This window comes from Babylonia areolata, chromosome 26 (genome assembly GCF_041734735.1).
Source record: "Babylonia areolata isolate BAREFJ2019XMU chromosome 26, ASM4173473v1, whole genome shotgun sequence".
In the NCBI taxonomy this organism is placed as follows: Eukaryota; Metazoa; Mollusca; class Gastropoda; order Neogastropoda; family Buccinidae; genus Babylonia; species Babylonia areolata.
The window spans coordinates 17,714,927-17,734,702 of NC_134901.1; the positions used below are offsets into that span (position 1 = coordinate 17,714,927).

General features: G+C 38.9%; 1 protein-coding gene across 9 annotated transcripts in view; it reads left to right on the plus strand.

Annotated features, from left to right (window-relative positions):
• LOC143300762 (F-actin-uncapping protein LRRC16A-like) overlaps positions 1-19,776 on the plus strand; it is a 97,754-nt gene that overhangs the window by 26,607 nt on the left and 51,371 nt on the right. For 7 of the 9 annotated variants that reach the window (XM_076614676.1, XM_076614681.1, XM_076614678.1 and 4 more), the window contains 13 exons: positions 73-172; positions 1,100-1,154; positions 2,084-2,187; positions 3,136-3,273; positions 4,268-4,361; positions 5,932-6,030; positions 6,891-7,019; positions 7,695-7,811; positions 8,206-8,268; positions 8,755-8,864; positions 11,295-11,382; positions 13,286-13,444; positions 16,401-16,433. In XM_076614676.1, coding sequence (XP_076470791.1) covers positions 73-172; positions 1,100-1,154; positions 2,084-2,187; positions 3,136-3,273; positions 4,268-4,361; positions 5,932-6,030; positions 6,891-7,019; positions 7,695-7,811; positions 8,206-8,268; positions 8,755-8,864; positions 11,295-11,382; positions 13,286-13,444; positions 16,401-16,433 — 1,289 coding nt within the window. The remainder of the gene's footprint in view (positions 1-72; positions 173-1,099; positions 1,155-2,083; positions 2,188-3,135; positions 3,274-4,267; positions 4,362-5,931; positions 6,031-6,890; positions 7,020-7,694; positions 7,812-8,205; positions 8,269-8,754; positions 8,865-11,294; positions 11,383-13,285; positions 13,445-16,400; positions 16,434-19,776) is intronic. The other 2 variants (XM_076614677.1, XM_076614679.1) reach the window with 1 other exon arrangement.

Sequence of the window (19,776 nt, forward strand, 5' to 3'; positions counted from 1 at the left end):
CACCACATGCTACCTGTGATGAACCACCCACCTGCAGTGTTGTGTGTGTGTGTGCTGTGTTGGTGTTCCCAGGCTTTGATACAGACCTGAAGACACTGCTGCCAGAGGTGGCCAAGAACAGACACCTGCGACACCTGGCCATTGGCAAGAACTTCAGCTCCATTAAGCCCAAGTAGGTCATGTCTGTCAACACAAGGCAAGAACATTTGATTAAAAACAACCACAAGAGGGGTGGGGTGGGGGTGGGGGAACATGAAAAAAGAATAATTAATGAAGAACAACAGAGGGTATAAGAAAAAGAAAAAATTATTATTAAAAACAACTGAGGGTGTATGAAAAAGATAATTTATTAAAAACAATGACATAAAAAAAACATGAAATTCCAGCATGCAAACGGTGGCAAAACACAAATTATACAAGCGTGCAAGGAAGAAAGGTCCAGTGATTTGTTTTATAAAGGAATCCACAGCTGCAGCTGCAAGCCCTACCAAAAATTGCTGTCAAAAAGAACTCCTGATCACTCCTAAGAAAGTAATCAGTTTTTGTCAAAAAATTATTTTTTCATTCTTATGAAAAGCATTTGTGAGTATAAAAATGGTCATATGGGTAAATGCCCACTCCTGAACATACCAGTGAATGTGGGAGTTGCAGCCCATAGAAGAAGAAGAGATTTGTAAGATAGAATAAAAGAATAAACACAGTGAATAGCATGAAATCTTCTCACTGTTTATTCCATTTGGTGTCGAGTTATTGAAATGTTTTCTCTCCATTTACCTGACCTGGAGTCTTGTTTTATTAAAGCAAATATTCCTACAGTATGTCACTTTGTTAAAGACAGTCAGGTACAAAGTGAAGACATGAATGAAAAAAGTTAGTATTAAAAAAAATTATGTGTTGTGAATGATATATTTGTGGTATAAAAAAAAAATAGTTCAGACAGTTAGATGAAAAAAAAAAGAAGAGAAAAAAAAACAAGAAAAAACCAAAGCAGAACAAAACAAACCTGGACAGAAAATAAAGGAAGCCCTACACTTTGCCAATTCTGTTTACCTGGAGCGAGCGGTGTGATTTCAGTGATACTTTTTTTGTTACCCCCCAGGCACATGTGGTCAGTGCTGGATGCAGTAGTTCAACTGTTGCATGCTGATGAAACGGTGAGTGGTGATTGTCATCGTTGGTGTCTTTGTGTGACTGAGGTGTGTGCATGTGATGGTGGCAATTCAAACTGTGGAGCAGTTGTTTGTTTTGATGGGGATTAGTGGGTTTCTTGTGTGTGTGTGTGTGTGTGTGTGAGAGAGACACTGAGTGCATGTGTGTGTGTGTGTGTGTGTGTGTGTGTGTGTGTGTGTGCCTGCTTGTGTTTGTGTGCATGTATTTGTTCCTATTCCTGGGTCATTTCACTGTATCCTTACTGCTTGACTTTCAGCCAACTACTCATGCTGCTTTGTTCTTCAGGTGAAAAACTAACTTTAACAAAATGCAAAATGAAGTAATTTCTTGGATGTGGTTTTGGTTTGACCACACCCAAATTTTTTTAATCATTGCTGTTCATTCTGCATTGCACCCAAACTCTCAGTGAATTTAAAACCATGTCTCAAGACATACAGTTTGCTGGGCGTGTCCTTAGCTGTGCTGTAAGCTGTAGGGATGGCTGAGTGTGCAGCGTTAGTGCATTGAGCTGGGATCGTGTGGAGTGGAGAGTGAGCAGCACACTGAGTAGTGAAGGCAAGATCCACACTTTGCAACAGTGACTCTTTGTGATTTATGATTGATATGTGTTTGTATGGAGTGAGTCTTTTCTTTCCTTCTTTTTTTTTCTTTTTACATTCTTTACTACCCTCCTGCTTCTCCTTTTCCTCATTCTGTCTTCTTCTCTTTCCAGCTTTTCTTTTCCATTGCATTTCTTTCGTTTTCATTTCTCTTGAAACTAGTGGATAGTGTTCACGTTTGTGTGCATACACACATGCATGCATTATCGATCTATATTTTTCTTCTGTTTTCGTATCTTTTTCCTGTTGGATATTACTGTTTTTGAAACTAGGACCGTTTTTTTTCAAACAAGCTTCTTTTCTGTGTTGTTCAGATACTGGAGTCCTTATCGTTAGCTGATTCCAAACTGAAGAACGACACAGCCTGTATAATCAATGCCCTGGGTAGCAACAACACTCTGACCTACATCGATCTCAGGTAACTGGATTTGTATGAGCCTGCACAATGGTTGGGTTGATTTTGTCGTTTTGTTTGCTGTTCTGTTTTGTGTTACAGCTGAGTAAAGTTTACTTGTGTGTACAGTATGCTCACACCCATGTGCTTATATTGAAGATATGATGTCAGAGAATGGTAATTACCATGTGATATATAAAATTTGCTCTTTTCTGTGTTTGTTTTAAGCATCAGTTAATGCTGTTGAAGTAACCGATCCTGTACTGGTGTGTTTAGCAGTTTTTGCAGCTATACCTGTGAACTGCTGTTTGGTGGTGGTGTTGACTTTTGTGTCTGCTGTTATCACTTATCTCTTGCAATCTGTCCATTGGCTACCTGCCTTGTACAGAATAAAGTGCAAGATCTGAATTCTCTGTCATGAATGAATAAACAGGCTGGCCCATTCCTGTCTGTGTGGCTGCCATCGCATCACCACTCCATTTTGGTCTTTGTGTTCAGCTTCAGACCAACTCTGTTTCTGTGTTCCTTGATTTAAACACTCCAGAATCAGCCACCACTCTTTCTCTGTTTGGACCTAATACTTGGAACAGTCTCCCTCTTTTGCTTCATCAGATTCCTGCGCTCTTTCACATCCGGCCATAAAACTTTTTCTCTTTGCAGAGTAGCTCTTCCCTCTCCTCTGTTTTTCAGTTTGTAGTTTTTTTTTGCCTTCTGTCTATGTGTATTTATTCATGAGTTTTATCTTTCATGCCTTTGTTTCAGTGTTATGCATGAGTGTGAAAGTTGGGTGTGACTGCACTTTGATTTGCCTCCGCACAAGATTCAGCACTATGTAGATGCATTTATTATTATTATTATTATTATTATTTTTAATATCATCACTGTTTTTATCATCATCATCATCACTATTATTGTTGTCGTTGGTGTTGTTTTGTTGTGTTAGTAGTTGTTGTTATAATTTTGTGTGATCAGTGGCAATGCAATGGGTGACTTCGGAGCGCGGATGCTGAGCAAAGCTCTACAGATCAACACCAAGCTGCACACGGTGGTGTGGGACAAGAACGGCCTGACAGCTGATGGCTTTGAAGATGTGGCCGACGCCTTGGAAAAGTGAGTGGTTTGAACCATGAGGAAAATTGGATGTAGGGGGCGTGGAGGCAGGAAATGTGTGTAGGCTTGTTCACCTCAGTGAGATCCACACAAATACGCACACAGAGGAGGAGATACAGAAACAGGTCATGACTAAATCAATATTAAAAAAAAAAAATTTTTTTTAAAGGGAGTGGGGGTGTGTTTTTGAGGGAGTGGGAGGGGTTAAAAGAAATTTTGCTACAAAGCAGTGCTATTAAATATCTCTCTCTGCAACATTTTACGTGCTTTCTCAGAACTTTTTACATGTATACACATATAATGCACATTCCTTCTTACCGTTTTCCCCAGTTGGAATTGCCTTTCAGAAATGCTATAAATGGGCGCAATAGCCGAATGGTTAAAGCATTGGACTTTCAATCTGAGGGTCCCAGGTTCGAATCACGGCGACGGCACCTGGTGGGTAAAGGGTGGAGATTTTTACGATCTCCCAGGTCAACATATGTGCAGACCTGCCAGTGCCTGAATCCTCTTCGTGTGTATATGTAAGCAGAAGATCAAATACACACGTTAAAGATCCTGTAATTCATGTCAGCATTCGATGGGTTATGGAAACAAGAACATACGCAGCATGCATACCCCTGAAAGCGGGGTATGGCTGCCTACATGGCGGGTTAAAAACGGTCATACACGTAAAAGCCCACTCGCGTATGTACGAGTGAACGTGGGAGTTGCAGCCCATGAACGCAGAAGAAGAAGAAGAAGAAGAAATGCTATAGATGTATGGTTGGAGTATTTTAGCATCATATGGATTCCCATATTGGTGTTTTGGCGTTGTTGTTAAAATTCTATCTCATTATTCCTAAATAATTCTTTTCCTTTCTTTTTACTTTGTTTCTGAAGTAAGATATGTGCTTTGGTAAAATGGTCTCAAGACCCTTGACCCTTGCCACATTCCTTTCAGTATTACATGAATTCTTTGCTCCCACCCATGTGAAGGTGTTGTGTGTTTCAGGAACTACACATTGAGGCAGATGCCGTTCCCTGTGAATGATGCTGCAGTGGCCTTGCGAACACAGGCAGAGCGCACAGAGACAGCCCTCCAGAAGGTGAGACATTGGTAGCCTGTATACCACAGCTTTGGACATGTCTGAGAGTGTACTTCATGCAGAGAAAAGCCATAAACTTTTTTTTTCTTTCAACTTTGTGATAGGACTTCTATTACAGACTTCAGTTACAGTTCTGTTACTTTAGGAGGCGTCACTGCGTTCAGACAAACCCTTAAATGCTACACCACATCTGCTAAGCAGATGCCTGACCAGCAGCATAACCCAATGCGCTTGGTCAGGCTTTGAGGGGGAAAAAAAAAAGAAAAGAAAAACAAGTAAGAGAGTAAAGTAATTCATTCTGTATTAAGGAACACTGGTTTAACTTCAACATTCTGCATGTTGATAAGATAATCATTTGTTATAACTGAAAAACATTGTAGAAGTGTGTTCATTGTGCGGCACTGCATAAATACAATTAAAAGATGTGCATACAATTCAGCACACACACACGTGCATGCATTCACATGCAGGCAAGAGGAAAAAATATAAATATATATTATCTATCATAGATAAAAATAATTGAGCCAAACAGTTAATCCTTCCAGTTCTACACCTCCAAACAATGAAAGAGTCTGTCTTAAAAAGCACTATACACACTTCAGATAGACAGAAAAAACCCACCATCGTTCAGCACACTGAGTGTTCTTGCAAACAGAGAATGGACTGCATGAAAGATATAGTTTTTTTTCCCTGCAGTTTCACTTTTGTGGAGGTGCAATGCTCGCAGACTGATCCAAATATGCAATAAAAAAGAAAAAAAGGGAAGGGAGGGGTGAGGGGGGAGGCTGCAGGGTGGGGGAGCGGCGGTCTAACCTTGGCATGGACGGAATGTGCTGGTCAGGTCTTTGATGTACAGTGAAGAGAGAGGTGTGTGAAAAGCTGTGCTGTGTTGGATGATGAGCTTCTTTCAGTTTATATTAAATTGCATCACCACTTCTGTGCAGGAAATTCCCTCTTTTTCTATTGCTTTCTTTGTTTCTGCCTTTTTTTTTTTTTTTTTTTTTTTAATTCCTTGACTGTTTTCTGCACTTTCTGCCTTCCCAGTCCATTCCCTTTTCTTTTTTCCACTGAGCCTTGACAATTTCTTTTTCTCTGTGATGTAGTGTCTGTGCTGTTTGCTCTGGCATTAAGGTAGTGATATTGGAAACTCTTAGATGGGCACTAGCTGTCCATTCTTTGTAGTTTTTTTGTCTTTATGGCTTTTAAAAAAAAAAAAAAATTTTGTTTGGTTTTGAAGTGTTTTTATCCTTTTTTACTTTTTATTTTTTTCAAATCAGGGAATGATTAAATTAGGTGGGCTTACATTCACAGCACAGTCCAGCTCATTTGCCGAGATTAATAGTTAAAATGATATGTCATGAACTGTGTTGTTTTGGTTTTTAATCCCCCACACTTTCACCCACCACCCAGTTTAACAGGGTTTTGCATTTAACACACTTGAAATTTGTTTCTTTATTTTTTAGATGGGCAGTCCTGATATGTCCTCGTACATTCAGCTGGGCTATAAGCAACAATGTCAAATGTGTGTGCTTGTGTGTGTGTGTGTGTGTGTGTGTGTGTGTGTTGGCAGGTTGAACAGCTTCTGCAGCGGAACCACAGTCCTCGGCGGTTTGCCTCTGACCAGCAGTACAGGCTGCAGCAAGGGTTCCTCATCAGCTCCACCCAGCAGGTACGTGCTGCCTGCATCTGTTTGGAGGGGAGGGGGAAAGTCAGCTGCCGCTAGTCAGGGATGCAAAGGGGAGGTAACCTACTTCAGGAGGTTATCGGCTGTAGCTACTTTTGTTTTCTCCGCATATGCGTGTAGTAGTTTGCACAGGACAGGAATCAGACCCTGCTGGAGTCTGCACTTGTAAGTATGTTACTCAAACGTAATTTTAGGAAGAAAATTTCCTTTTTTCAAGTCAGATGGTACAGACCAGAAATATTGTTTTCCTGGATCTAAAGTCATTGGTCTTTTTCGATGTAGGGAAACCTTTTGTGTTATGGGTAATGTCTTGCTTCAGACCAACAGGCAACATTGTATATGTTGTAAATAACGTATGATGTAGTTTTTTGCTGTGAGTGAAAAGGAAATTTTGAATTTGTCTTGATTCATTATTCAGTTTACATTGCAGACTGGTTTAATGCACTCAGTACGGCCAGTCCTCTCTTCTCCTCTACACAGACCCCTCAGATGTCCAGTGGGTGTCTGAATGACCCAACCTTTAGCTTCCGTCGTAAGAATTGTGGTATTCTTTGTCAACATTCACCTCTTCAGTATAAGAGCCTTCCGCTTGCAATATTTTGATGATGGTAACTGGGGTGAAACGCTGTTGACGTCGTCTCTTTCGCCGTTCGTATGGAGAGAGTTAATGTTGCCCTGAATGGTATTTTTCCAGAAACATGACCAGTTGTGGAGATTTTCCAGAGCTCTATTTGAAGGGTTGTTTTTCATCAGATTGTTCACTAGGGGATCAGGACAGTGTCAGTACCTGATGAGGGGTGTGTCAGTACAGAGAGGTATAGTACCTGTTTTTTCTGTTTTCCCAGATGGTGGATCGACTGTGTGTACAAGTGCAGGACTCGGTTAACGCTTTGAAAATTGCTAGTTCTGGGGCAACGGATGATGAACTGGAGCAGGCAGAGAAAGTTGTCAAGGATGCAGATAATTCCAAACAGGTCAGTGTGTGTGTGTGGGTGTGTTGCGAGTTTTTGCGTGTGTGTGTTTTTTTCACGCGTTTTTGTTCCTTTCATTGGAGGTTATTACTTTCTCTTGAACTTCATCACTGCTATAACCATTCCATTCTACACAGTGCGTGTTGGGTGTTTTTGTGTGTATGTGTTTTTGTTGCTTTTTTGTTCCTTTTATTGGAGGTTATTACTTTCTCTTTAACTTCATCACCACTTTAACCATTCCATTCTACACTATGTGTGTGTGCATGTTGGGTATTTTTGTATGTGTGTTTTTGTTGTTCATTTTTTGTTCATGTCATTGGAGATTATTACTTTCTCTTGAACTTCATCACCACTGTAATCATTCCATTCTTCACACTTCACTCTCGTTAGCTTTTACTTCGACAAACAAAACAAAACAAAACAGTTGGAAGTATAGTTCAAAACACAAGGTCCTCATTCCGTGGTCTCTGTGGCTACACACTTGTTTGTCAAGAAATACTACTCGTTTGTCCAAGGTCAGTGGCATCGCTGACAAGACTTGTATCCCTTCCTAACTTGACAAACTGGCTTCGGTGCACTAGAGCTAAGAGCAGGCAGGAGTTTCTTTTTTGTGGTGTCTGTGAGAACACACTGACATCTGGAAATATGTTAACACATCCAGTGATGATGCTGTTTCAGCTTCTGCCCAAGCTGCAGGTCATTGCCATGCAAACTCAGGACCCAGGCAACACTATGGAAACGACGTTGCAGACAATGGCGGACAAGTTGAGAGCTGTTATGGAGGAGACAATGCAGGTGTATATCACTTGTTTGTCAGGTTCAGAGGAACAGTAAATAAGGATGCTAAAAAGAAATGAGTTTGTTATCTTATACTTTTTTTGTTTTTTTTTGGTCTGGTTTGATTATGATATTCTGTGTATCATTTTTTGTTGTTTTTTCCCTTGATGATATTGCTTATATATATCTTTAACCTAGATATTTTAAACATGTCTTACTGTATTGTGCTTTGAGCCTTCTAGTTGTTAGGGAAATCACAATACAGATAAAATCTATTGTTGTTATTTTTATTATAGATTTCTTTTTTTTTCTCTTCTTCTTTTTTTTCTTTTTTAATGACTGGCTGTTGATTATAATTGAAGAATGAAGATGAAAAAAATTTTTTTTTAATTGGTGTCAACTGTGTTTTCAGAAAACACTGGAGGACATGTTGAAATGTACAGCAACACACTGTGAGGGCATCATGTCTGATAAGGTGAGACTTGAACATTGTAGTGACACAGACCGCAGTTACCTGGGTTCATCGGTATTGGCTTAGTCCCATCCCTTGATCCTCATTTTTTTCTTCTGCTCCAGCATTAATTTTAGTGCATTGTCATCTGCCTACACACTTTCCCTCCAGCATTTAGCAAGGAATTGGAACTGGTTAAACACTGTGTGGAAGAATGTGTGTGTGTGTGTGTGTGTGAATGTGTGTGTGTGTGTGTGTGTGTGTGTGTGTTTCTTTGTTTTTTTGTTTTATTTGACATCTTTTTACAATGTCAGATTTTTGTGTGTGTGTATGAATGTACGAGTAAGAGAGGGAGAGAGAGAGAGAAAGAGATGATTTATGTCAATTGTGCTGTATATTTTGCGGATGATTTTTAGTACTTGTGTTTTTGGTGTTTCTTTGCTACACAGTACACTGGGTTAAGCCATTGCTTTGTGTTTTCAGTGTGTGTAAGAGTGTATGGGTTGACAGGTTTTCCGAGGCGAAGTGGAGTCGGGGTGCAAGTCACGGAGTTCTCTGCCCAAAGACTTTGCCAAGCTGGTCCTAGATGGCATCACCTTTGACGTCTTCAACAAACTTAGGTTTGTATATGGTTGGTCTGTCAAGTACACAGAATGTCTGTAATAAAATCTGCAGGCAGTCAAGAATTAATGTTTTCTTCAGGGATCGGTACATTTTCCAGTAACTGAAAAAAAAAAAAAAAGAAAGAAAAAAGATATGGTAGAGTATAATGTGGATTAGCATTGATATGTTTGTGACATTGTGAGTTTCTTGTGTGTGTGTTTGTGCATCCATGAACAGTTATTTAATTACACATACTTAACCTTGACCCACAAGTGCAGACTCCGCAGGGGTCTGACATTCCTGTCCTTTGCAAACTACTATCCGCCTGTGCGGAGAAAACGAAAGTAGCTACAGCCGATAACCTCCCAGAAGTTGGTAACCCTGATTTTCCACAGACCATTAAAGTGATGTGGTGCCAGTTTGGGCCAAAGAGTTTATGTTTTTTATTGATAGGGAAAATGATTTTTATTTATTTATTTATTTTTTTTTTTTTTTTTACTTAATCCACAGCTTAAAGAATAGAAGCACAGATAAGAAATGATAGAAAACAAAAGATGATGATAGTGAATTGCAGACTAGTTTTAGCATGTTCATGTGCCTGTTACGGTGTCAACCTAGATAATGACATTTCATGTTTGTTATCAATATGTAAAACTTTTTTTTGGGGGGTATCATATTAGTAAACAGTACATTTCTTTATTGTGGGATAATAAGAAAATAAAACATGAGTACAAAGCCAAACAAAATTGCAGGTCACTAGAGAAGTCCAGAACATAATACATACACATTTAAAACAAAGGAATAAATAAATGAATAAATAAATAAGTGAATAAGTAAACATGACTGATTGTGATGTGGTAGATTTTTTTAGTTTGCACACATAAAAAAACTTTTGTAGGTTTTCTGACAAACAGACAAACAGAATGGAAGAACACTATCAATTCTAGTATGTCATCCATTTTTATATTTTTATCCAGGCCAACTAGTTCAGGTTAAGTGTTTAACGATACTGTTCGCAATGATGACACCTGTTTTTTTTAAGGTGTTCTCAAGCTCTATCCATAAGGAGCTTGAGGATTGACAGTTCCTCAAATAATGGTAAAAAGTGTCTTTTTCTGTATCGGGGAAGGTGCATCTACCACTTTGTTATTATCGTTCTTTCAAACATGGTGTTCGTTACTAATATTCTGTGACGTATTCTGAGTTGGAGCCATTTATCTCCTGAATTTTCTTAGCTTGTGGTACTAAAACATCTTCTGATCTAGTTTGTGTGTTAATGTATTTCTCCCAGTTCAAACGTGCTTTGATATTGAATACTTCAGTTTATCAGTCATGACATTGTAATATGTCTCTGATCTCTTTATAGTGGTTATTTTTTGTTACATGCTGGTTCTCTCGTAATTATCTCAGCATTCCAGCATTATGTTTCTTTTTTTCTCATATGATTGTTCATAGATTGACTACAGCTGATGAAATTGAGAATGTTGGTTACAAATCTTAATTTGTTTTTCTGAACATTCCATGGCTTACGAATTAGCCATCTTTTATTAAATGTATGACTTCAAACAAGTTACCCTGTCTGTGTCCATGTCTCATAACAGATATATATGTTTCCCACTTGAGATTTGTCATCGTAAAAGACAGGCTCAGCAGCTAGTTCAAATCTGTTTGTTCACAGAATTGTCCATAAAAATAAGATATATCTTTCCAAAAGCTGTTTACTTTCTGAAAACCTTTCTGCACAAAATATATCTCTATCAGGACAAAATGAAGAGTATTTTCCCCCAGTTATGATTTTGTGTATACCTTCTATTAACCCATGATATTTTTAAAGATTGTACATATGTTGTTCGATGGTATGCCTATTCTGCCCTCCTTGATATCTCGTACAGAAGTGTTTAAAAAAAATTTTTTTTTATTGATTTTGTCTGTTATCCTAGAAAATGATAATTTTCATCTTCATTTTGTTTCAAGGTCACAAGGTTGAAGAAACTAAGTTCTTCCAGTTCTTAAAAAAAAATCTTTTGACTGACTTAGATGAAGTGTAAAATAGACATTGTACATCACAGAGAATTCTCAGAACGCAGAAGTTTGGTCAGTCACAAATTAGAAAGAGCATTCTTATTTTAGTTTAACATCAAATGTTTTACTGAACAGCACATCAAAGCACACCAGTTTAATCATATTGTGCCTGAGCATATGGTACACAAAAATTGTTATTCAGTCCACATCCAATTTGTGAATTGCGGAAGTAGGGGAAAAGCATGAAGGAAAATGTAAATGGGGGGTGTTAAACGAGTAAGAGGGGAGGGGTGGAGAAATAGAGTTAAAAAGCTATGATACAGTATAAAAAAAACAAAACAATAAAAAACTTTTATGCTGCTTGGCAGTTGTTTTTTTTCAGTTACATCATATTGTTTGCTGTTGTTTATATTATTTTTCCCCAGTGAGCTGAACTTGGCAGTGGCAGCCTATATCTCTGACACTGTTATTGACGAAGTCATCGACAAACTATCAGACAGTCACAAAGACCTGGTGAGTCTTTTTATTCTCCCTTTGATTGTGTTTCATTGGCTGCTCTAGGAGGTGTACTTGGTAGGTCTTTGCAGTGCAGGGGTTAATCAGTGATAATATGACTCGGGTTGACATTTGTATTTGTAAATTTTACCATTTATCAACGAAATGCAGTTGACTTAAAATCTGCTGATTATCAAAATTCCATTGATAGAAATGGCAAAAAAAGAAAGAAATGTTGGTCTGAAATTAATGTGCTGTCATTTAAAGCTCTGTGTGAAGTGGGAGAAAGTATGGCCATTTCAGCCTGGCATTCATTCACATGATCAGATAACAAACACATTCATTCCCATGATCAGAAATAACAAACAGTGTTACATTGGTTTTTTTGTTTTGTTTTTTTTTCTTACAGGATTTCTTTCTGTGATGTATGATTGTAGAATGGAGCACATGCACTTTACTCCATGTTGTACCACAGATTTTGGAAGATGAGATGATGCACAAAGTCCCAAGACAAAACTGCTGTGCTCAGTATGTCTGTGAGTTATGAAGTGAGATGTATGACCATGCAGGCCCTCGTCTTCAGTTGGGTGAGGGTATTCCCAGCATCATCAGTGTCCTTAAGATACATGGTTTGGGAACAAGTGAGGATCTCAGCTTTCCTGTTTGGGGAAAGAGCCTGCTAATGTGTTTTACATGCAGCGCTATGGTTCAGTCCTGTCTTTCAGAGGAATCACCTTCAAAAGCTAGGAGCCATACCTTTATCTTTCAGACCAGTCACCATCAGAAGCTATGATTCAGTCTTATGTCTTTCAGACCAAACACCAATGGTGACCACGTAGAGTTAGGATTCACTCCTTTGTCTATCAGACCAATCATTACAGAAGGCTGTGAGTCAGTCCTGTGTCTTTCAGACCAAAGGCTATACATATAAATCTAGCATTCAGTTCTGGGTTTTTCAGACCAATCAGCAGTTGAAGCTAGGAGTCATTCCTATGGCTTTAGACTAAACACCATTCAAAAGCTAGGATTCAGTCCAATGTTTTTAAGACCAGTCTGCAGAGAAACGTAGGACAGAATCGTGTCTTTCAGATCACTCAGCTGAGAATCATAGGATTGAAACATGTCTTTCAAACCAGTCGGCAGAGAAGCATAAGATTGAATCTGGTCTTTCAGACCTGTTTGCAGAAAAACATAAGATTGAATCCTGTCTTTCAGACCAGTTAGCAGAGAAACATGGGATCAGATCCTGTCTTTCAGACCAGTTAGCAGTGATGATTGAATCCTGTCTTTCAGACCAGTTAGCACAGAAACACAGGAGTAAATCCTGTCTTTCAGACCAGTTAGCACAGAAACACAGGAGTAAATCCTGTCTTTCAGACCAGTTAGCACAGAAACACAGGAGTAAATCCTGTCTTTCAGACCAGTTAGCACAGAAACATAGGATTGAGTCCTTTTCAGACCATTTAACAGAGAAGTGTTAGGATTGGATCCTGTTTTTCAGACCAGTTAACAGATAAACAGTAGGATTTAAATCCTGCCTTTCAAACCAGGTAACAGAAATGTTAGGATTGATCCCTATCTTTCAGACCAGTTAGCAGAAAAACAAGATTGAATCCTGTCTTTCAGACCAGTTAGCACAGAAACAGGATTGTCTTTCAGACCATTTAGCAGAGGAACATAAGGATTAAATCCTAATGGGATTGAATCCAGTCTTTCAGACCAGTTAGCAGAGAAATGAAGGACTGAATCGTGTCTTTCATACCAGTTAGCAGAGAAACTTAAGGACTAAATCCTTTCAGACCAGTAGAGAAATGTAAAATTGAATCCTGGCTTTCAGATCAGTTAGCAGAGAAATGTAGGATTGAATCCTGGCTTTCAGATCAGTAAGCAGAGAAATGTAGGATTAAATCCTGTCTTGCAGACCAACCATCTTCATCTGCGGAGAAGCGGTCAGGTACGGGATTCCACAGCCAGTCGGGATCAGCTGGAAAAGACTGACACAGAGAGTGAGAAGGAGAAGGAGGAGAAGGAGAAAGGGGGTGAGGATGCTGCTGATTCCAGAACACGCCAGCCCAGTGGGGTAAGTTTGTGCGTTGGGAATAGGTGTATGTGTACACGTGTACATGCGTGCATGAGGTATCCTTTTGTTTATCAAAAGATCAGTGTGAATGGAGGTTTTGCAAATCTGTACACACACACACTCACAAACACACACACACACACACACACACACACACACACACACACACACACACACACACACACAAAGCAAACTGATATTTGTACACTTTGGATGTAGGTATTTTATACAGGCTGATCTGGACTTGTCACAGTTTCCATCACATGAGCTTGGCATTATGCACAGATGCATACAGATTCACAGACATGTGCGCACACCCACACACACCCTCTTGCATGTGCACATTGTGCATAACACACAGATGTGTACATACACATACGTGCATACACAACTACTTGTGTGAGCATACACACAGACACAGACACACACACTTACACACATGCACACACACACACTGCACACACGCACACACACATGCACACACACACACACGCACACCAAAACAAAACACACTGAAAGAGAAACTCATTTTCAAGTGACTGGATGTTGTTATTGTCCACACCCAAGACGGAAACACAGTGTAGCCCTTAATCCATAAAGCAGACCCAACGGCTTAGGATTAGCTCACAGGCTGTCGTAATAAGATTGGGAATTGTTCGCGCTCTGTTGCCTCTCCCTCTCTAGCCTACAACACAACCTGTGTCATTGATGTGCTCCGTTGGACCGGGCTGTTCAGAATAGGGCCACTCATGTTCATGCTCTTTTCTGTGACTGGGACACATCTTTTTTTTTTTCTTTTCTTTTCTTTTTTTTTTCCTAAACGTGTGGCTTTTATTATTACTTGGTGATTGGTGCATATGTGAAAGGAATGGATACGTTGAGGGTGGTGCACGTTTCATGGTGCGTCATGGAAAGCGTTAAAAGCAAGAGTTTTGTCCATCATCAGTGATAATTTTCTGAAAAGGATAGATGAGAAGAAGAAGAAGAATGTGATGCACGCTTGGAAAGCTCTGACAAATGTTAAGAGCAGAGTTTTGTTCATTTTGGAATTTCCAAATTTTTGTCTAAAACTGATAGGAGTAAAAAAAAAATTTTAAAAATAGAAAGTTGAGGGGGGAAATCAGAAAAAGCACGAATTTAGAGAAAAAAAGAAGGAAAACAATGCTTTAGAAATGGATCAATAAAGAAAAATACTCTTTTTGACTTGATGTTTTTGCTGGTCCTCTCCCCTCATTTGCTGAAAATGTAACTGGCTTTTATCATCTTTGTTTAAGTCATTGCTGAGTCATGTTTACAGCAAAAAGTAATGAAATAGAAAAGTATGAGTGGTTTGACTTTGCCTGTTAAGTGATAAGGTATAGTAGGAGTATTTGGTGCCGGGAGATTGAAGATGGGCGATATTCTGGAGGAGAAGATGGGGGGTATACTGGAGGAGGCCTGTGACTCTGTCTTGCCCATCGGAACTCTGGGGAAATACCGTAATGGGATGAACAAGGTGTTGGGGGTTTGCAAGGTAAAGAGATGGCTTGCTGGAAATATTGTTGTGGGTGTGTGTGGTGTGTGCGTTTGTGTGCCATCTCTCTTTGCATATTGTTATTGGCTTTGTTTTTGTCTCTAAGAGCATTCATGTTCATCATGATATTTAGGCTTGTTTGTGTACTTATTTATACATATTGATTAGGAATTTGTGACTTTCTGACTTGTGTGTGTGTAAGTTATTCATTTGTCCATGTGTGTGTGTGTGTGTGTGTGTGTGTGCGTGCGTTAGTCCTTGGCATTTCATCAGCTTCGCTAAGTGACGCAGGAAGCAGACTTGGCATGAGGGTAGACATTGATGAGACCTTTCTAGGGATCCCTTATGAAGATGCACATTTCAGTGTCAACATGGAAGATCAGGGTCATAACATTTTACGACACCAAAGGCTTGATGCATCATAGAATTTCAGTATTGCATCCAGTTTTGAACAGACTTGCTGCACTCATGAGTCATGATGAGAGCAAAAGATTGATGGTCCAGGTGACAGCAACATGACATACTAGGAAAAGTTTTGAAATCTGATTGAGTTTTGGTCTTGCACTTGGTCTTCATCGAAAGTCAGTACAGTGTGTGGTTACGGCCGGAACGTGACGCCTGTCAGACATCGGAAGTCATGTCACAGCATTGACGGTACCCCTGAAACTGGAGTATGGTTGCCTAAATGGTGGAGTATAAATGGTCATATATGTGTACAAAAGCCCTGTCATTGATAAGAGTGAATGTGGGAGTTGAAAGATGATGTTGGATCATCATTTAGAAAAAAAAAAGAAAAAGATTGTCGAACACCTTGAGTTGCAGTGCTCAGTTTGTCTTATTGAGCCATGTGAATATGTTTGTCCTGTGGCCTGGATTGTTCATGTTTTTTAGTGTGTGTGTGTGTGTGTGTGTGTGTGTGTGTTTAAATTTCATGGGGTAGTTAACGTTGTTACAATTTTCAATTATTGTGGGGTTGTACCTGTCAACCTCTTTGCCTCTTTTTCTCCATCTTCATGGTATCTACTTTTAATGTTTCTTTTTTCTTCAAGTAATGTTGTCTGTATATGCCTCTACATCCCCTTTTCCTCCCCTCTGTCCTTTCCATGTCTCCCTCCCCTCTCTCTCATCAACCCTGTCTTGTCTTTATCACCTCCCTCTCCCTCTGCTAAGATCTGGGTGGGGTTGTATAATCAATTTTAGAAGCGCCAAGTTTGCTTAGTGTTAAGAATCTCCTCTAATTCCAATGCCTTGAATATTCTTAATGCTAAGCAAACTTAGCACTGCTAAGATGGCTTGTGTAACCCAGCCCTGGCCCTCAAAGTGTTTGATGTTTTCCCCTTTCTTTATAGAGTGAAAGGTTGGAGTGGAATAGTTAGAAGGTCCATTGCATTGGATTGATGTTGATGTCCATGGTGTATTAAACCAGCAGCATGGTTTTTTCAGCAGTTTTACATGCGTCAGTTGGATTGTTTGTTTGTAAGTAACTCTGTAACCCTTGTAGCAGTGAGTATAGTTCATTGTTGTAGCGGAATTATTCATGTGAATTAATGGCTGTGTTTGAATGTATTGTGTAACCCACTTTGGTTTGTGCATGCTGTGTTGTTGTTGTTGTTGTGTTGTTTTGTGTTGTGAGCAGGTTGTTAGAAAGTCGACTGTGGCCTTGTTATCATTGGGACGTTGTGCATTGCGCAGATGTGTAAAGAATGTAAGATACCAATGTGGATGTGGTCACATACATGTGTTGTGCACATCTGTGTATCATGTGTTGTGAACCTATGTGTGTCATGTGTTGTAACAGAGTTGATGGCAAACAATCGGTTGTGGTTTGGTCATAGAGATTGGAATGGTACTGCTTGTTCGCTTATCTGCTTCATAGTTTTCTTCAGGTCTTTGAGTTCTCCACATGACCAGAATATTTTGTTTCTGTGTTTTGTTGATTGGTTGGTGTGTATGGTTTTCGTTTGGTTTAGTGTTTGTATTGTGGGTTTTTTTGGGGGGGATGGATGGATAGATAGTGGGAGTAGAGAGGACGGCAAGACCTTGTATCTTACCTTAGAAAACTCACGTTTTGCTTTCCTTTTTTTATATTTTTTTCTAATGCAGTAATGTAACTTCACTCCCTCCCAGTTGGCTGCAGTAATTTAGATTTTTATTTTTTCAAGGAAAATTCAGCTCTTAATAATTTTAATTTCCTGCTCTCCTCCCAACAATTTAACTATCCAGTATGGACCGTTAGAAAAAGTTATTTGAAAGGTATTGAAAAAAAAAAAGTTGGTGTTTGGTGATGGTTATGGGTTGACATTTGGATTCCTGAAAGCAAAAAGTTGGTGTGTTGTGGGCATCTCCCTGCTGTTGGGATCCTCAGTTAGTCAGTGGACAGTGCATGTGCGTGCGTTGACGGCAAGCACAGGACTGATGCTTCACAGAGAGCATGTGGCACCACGTAGAGTTGACAGTTCAGTTCCTGCATGTCTGCCATGGTCACAGTGGCTGTTTCATTCCTGCTGTTGCAGCTTGTTTTTGTTATGTAGCTTGTGACTGTCCAGTCCAGGGCTGTCTTGAGCTGTTCCTTTGTTGTTTGTGTTTATTAGTGTTTGTCGTTGTGTGTGGCGGTAATTGATATGTTGTTGATCATTCTCGTTTATTCCCCTTGTTATTCTGTGAGATATCAGCTGAAAATTTTTTTTCTTGGATACTTAACATTTTAAAGTGGATAAAATCGTGAGATTGGTTAATGTTTTAAAGTGGATACAATCATGAGATTGGTTAATGTTTTAAAGTGGATACAATCATGAGATTGGTTAATGTTTTAAAGTGGATAAAATCATGAGATTGGTTAATGTTTTATAAAATCATGAGATTGGTTAATGTTTTATTCCTTTTTCCTTTTTTTTTAATCTGTGTTTTTTGTAGTAAGGAAAAGTATTGTTAGTTTTGTTTAATCACCAGAGTTCTTCAGATTTTATCTCTCATCTCTTGTTTTATCCTTTGTTAGATTGAACTTTTTTGTGTGTGGAAAATGTCACAGCACAACAGTTGTGTTCGGTTTTTTTTTATATTCCTTTTACATGTTTCGTGCGTTTTGCTCTATTATTTTTGATGATGACAAGACCTATCAGACAGCCTGAACAGTGGATGATCTGCTTGTTTGGTGTAGTGTTTGAAGTACTTTGTGTTGTAACTGCTGATAGGAATTTGTGTTGAATCAGGAGGAGGGGAAGGGAGCAGGGAAGACTTGTGCTTTATTGATCAGCTTTTTAATTTTTATTTTATTTTAATTTTTTAACCGTTTGCTTGCTGGGAATGAATCCTCTGTTTGACTTCTGTTCATGAAAATGTGATGTTACCATGACAAAAGAAATTATTTGAAATAGCATAAAAATACAAGAAAATTTAAAGGGGCAAAGTACGCAAAGTGCATGCAAGGAAGTTTTGAATATGCATGCACTTGGTCTCCTTTTGTGAGCACACACACACACACATTCATTAAAAGTTCTTTCATGAAACAATCTTTGAGAAACAGTTTCCAGTATTTTGAAACTAGAAGAGTTTGGGTTTGATGCCCTTTTATGCTATTTGCTCATTGTTTAGGTATTGCTCAGTTTAGGGTGAAGTGAGTGCAGTGGGTGAGAGTGTTTAGGTATTGCTCAGTTTAGGGTGAAGTGAGTGCAGTGGGTGAGAGCAGGGAGGAATGTGATCAGACTGCCTACCATCTTTTTCCAAGTCTGAAACCTGTAGGGACATGTTTAATTGGGTAAATTACTGTTTTCACAGCCTGACCTGCAATTGTTTGCTCCACATCTCACCTGTCACAGCCCCACCCCCCAACCACCCCCCATTTCCCCATTATACAGTTCTTGAGTATGTCTGTTTCACTTTTAACATTTCACAGAATGACAACATATGGAAAGTAGTGTTGTTTCATAAATGAAAGTGCATCTTTTTCTTTGTTTAGCATGTTTTATTTTGTTTTTATATTGATATTAGATGATATGTATGTAGTGCGCAACAACAGAGAACCACATGCTTTATAGTACGTTCTTCATCTGCTGTGGTAAACTCCGCATGGGGTTAATCATCTTCCTCCTTTGCAGTGTTATTTTTCATTGTCATTTTCAAAGCTTTTGCATGGTAGACGAGATGATTTTCATATGCAGATTTCATATGTAGCCTTTAAATTTATAATACTCAGTAGCAATAATTGCGATGAGCTTAATATGTAGGACTCATTCTGTTGAATGAAATCATTCTGTGTCCTTCTACTCTCATCCATCGTTATCCAGGTGTATGTGTGGATACATCTATTGGAACAGAGGGGTGGAAGTGAGGGGTGGATGTGTGTCCATATATGTGTTCAAAATTGTGCACATGAACAGGAAGCTTAGAAGCAGTGTTGGACTGGTTTGACGAATTCCTTTACTACTACTGTTGTTGTCTACTTTTTAGTTTGGCTTCCTCTTTTGCTTAATATGTTGCTGTGAAGTAATTTGCAGGATGTATTTCATTACTGCAACACTTGTATTATCAGATTATTATTTCATATACTTGGGTGTTCATTTTCTTTGAATATTTCTAACAATGGAAGATCTGAAAACCTCTGTTCAGTGCAACAATGGATTCTTTTTTTATCTGTGTCTGTTTTGATTTTGATTTTTGATTTTTTTTTTTTTAAATTTTTTATTACACTGTGACTGTCACAGACTACATAAGTTTAAAGAAATTGAAGGAAGAGTCAGATGGATCCCTGTTAATTCGAACATGACTTTGTATTTGTGCTTGATTGTATGTGTGTATGTGTATGTTTGTACATGCCTGTGTG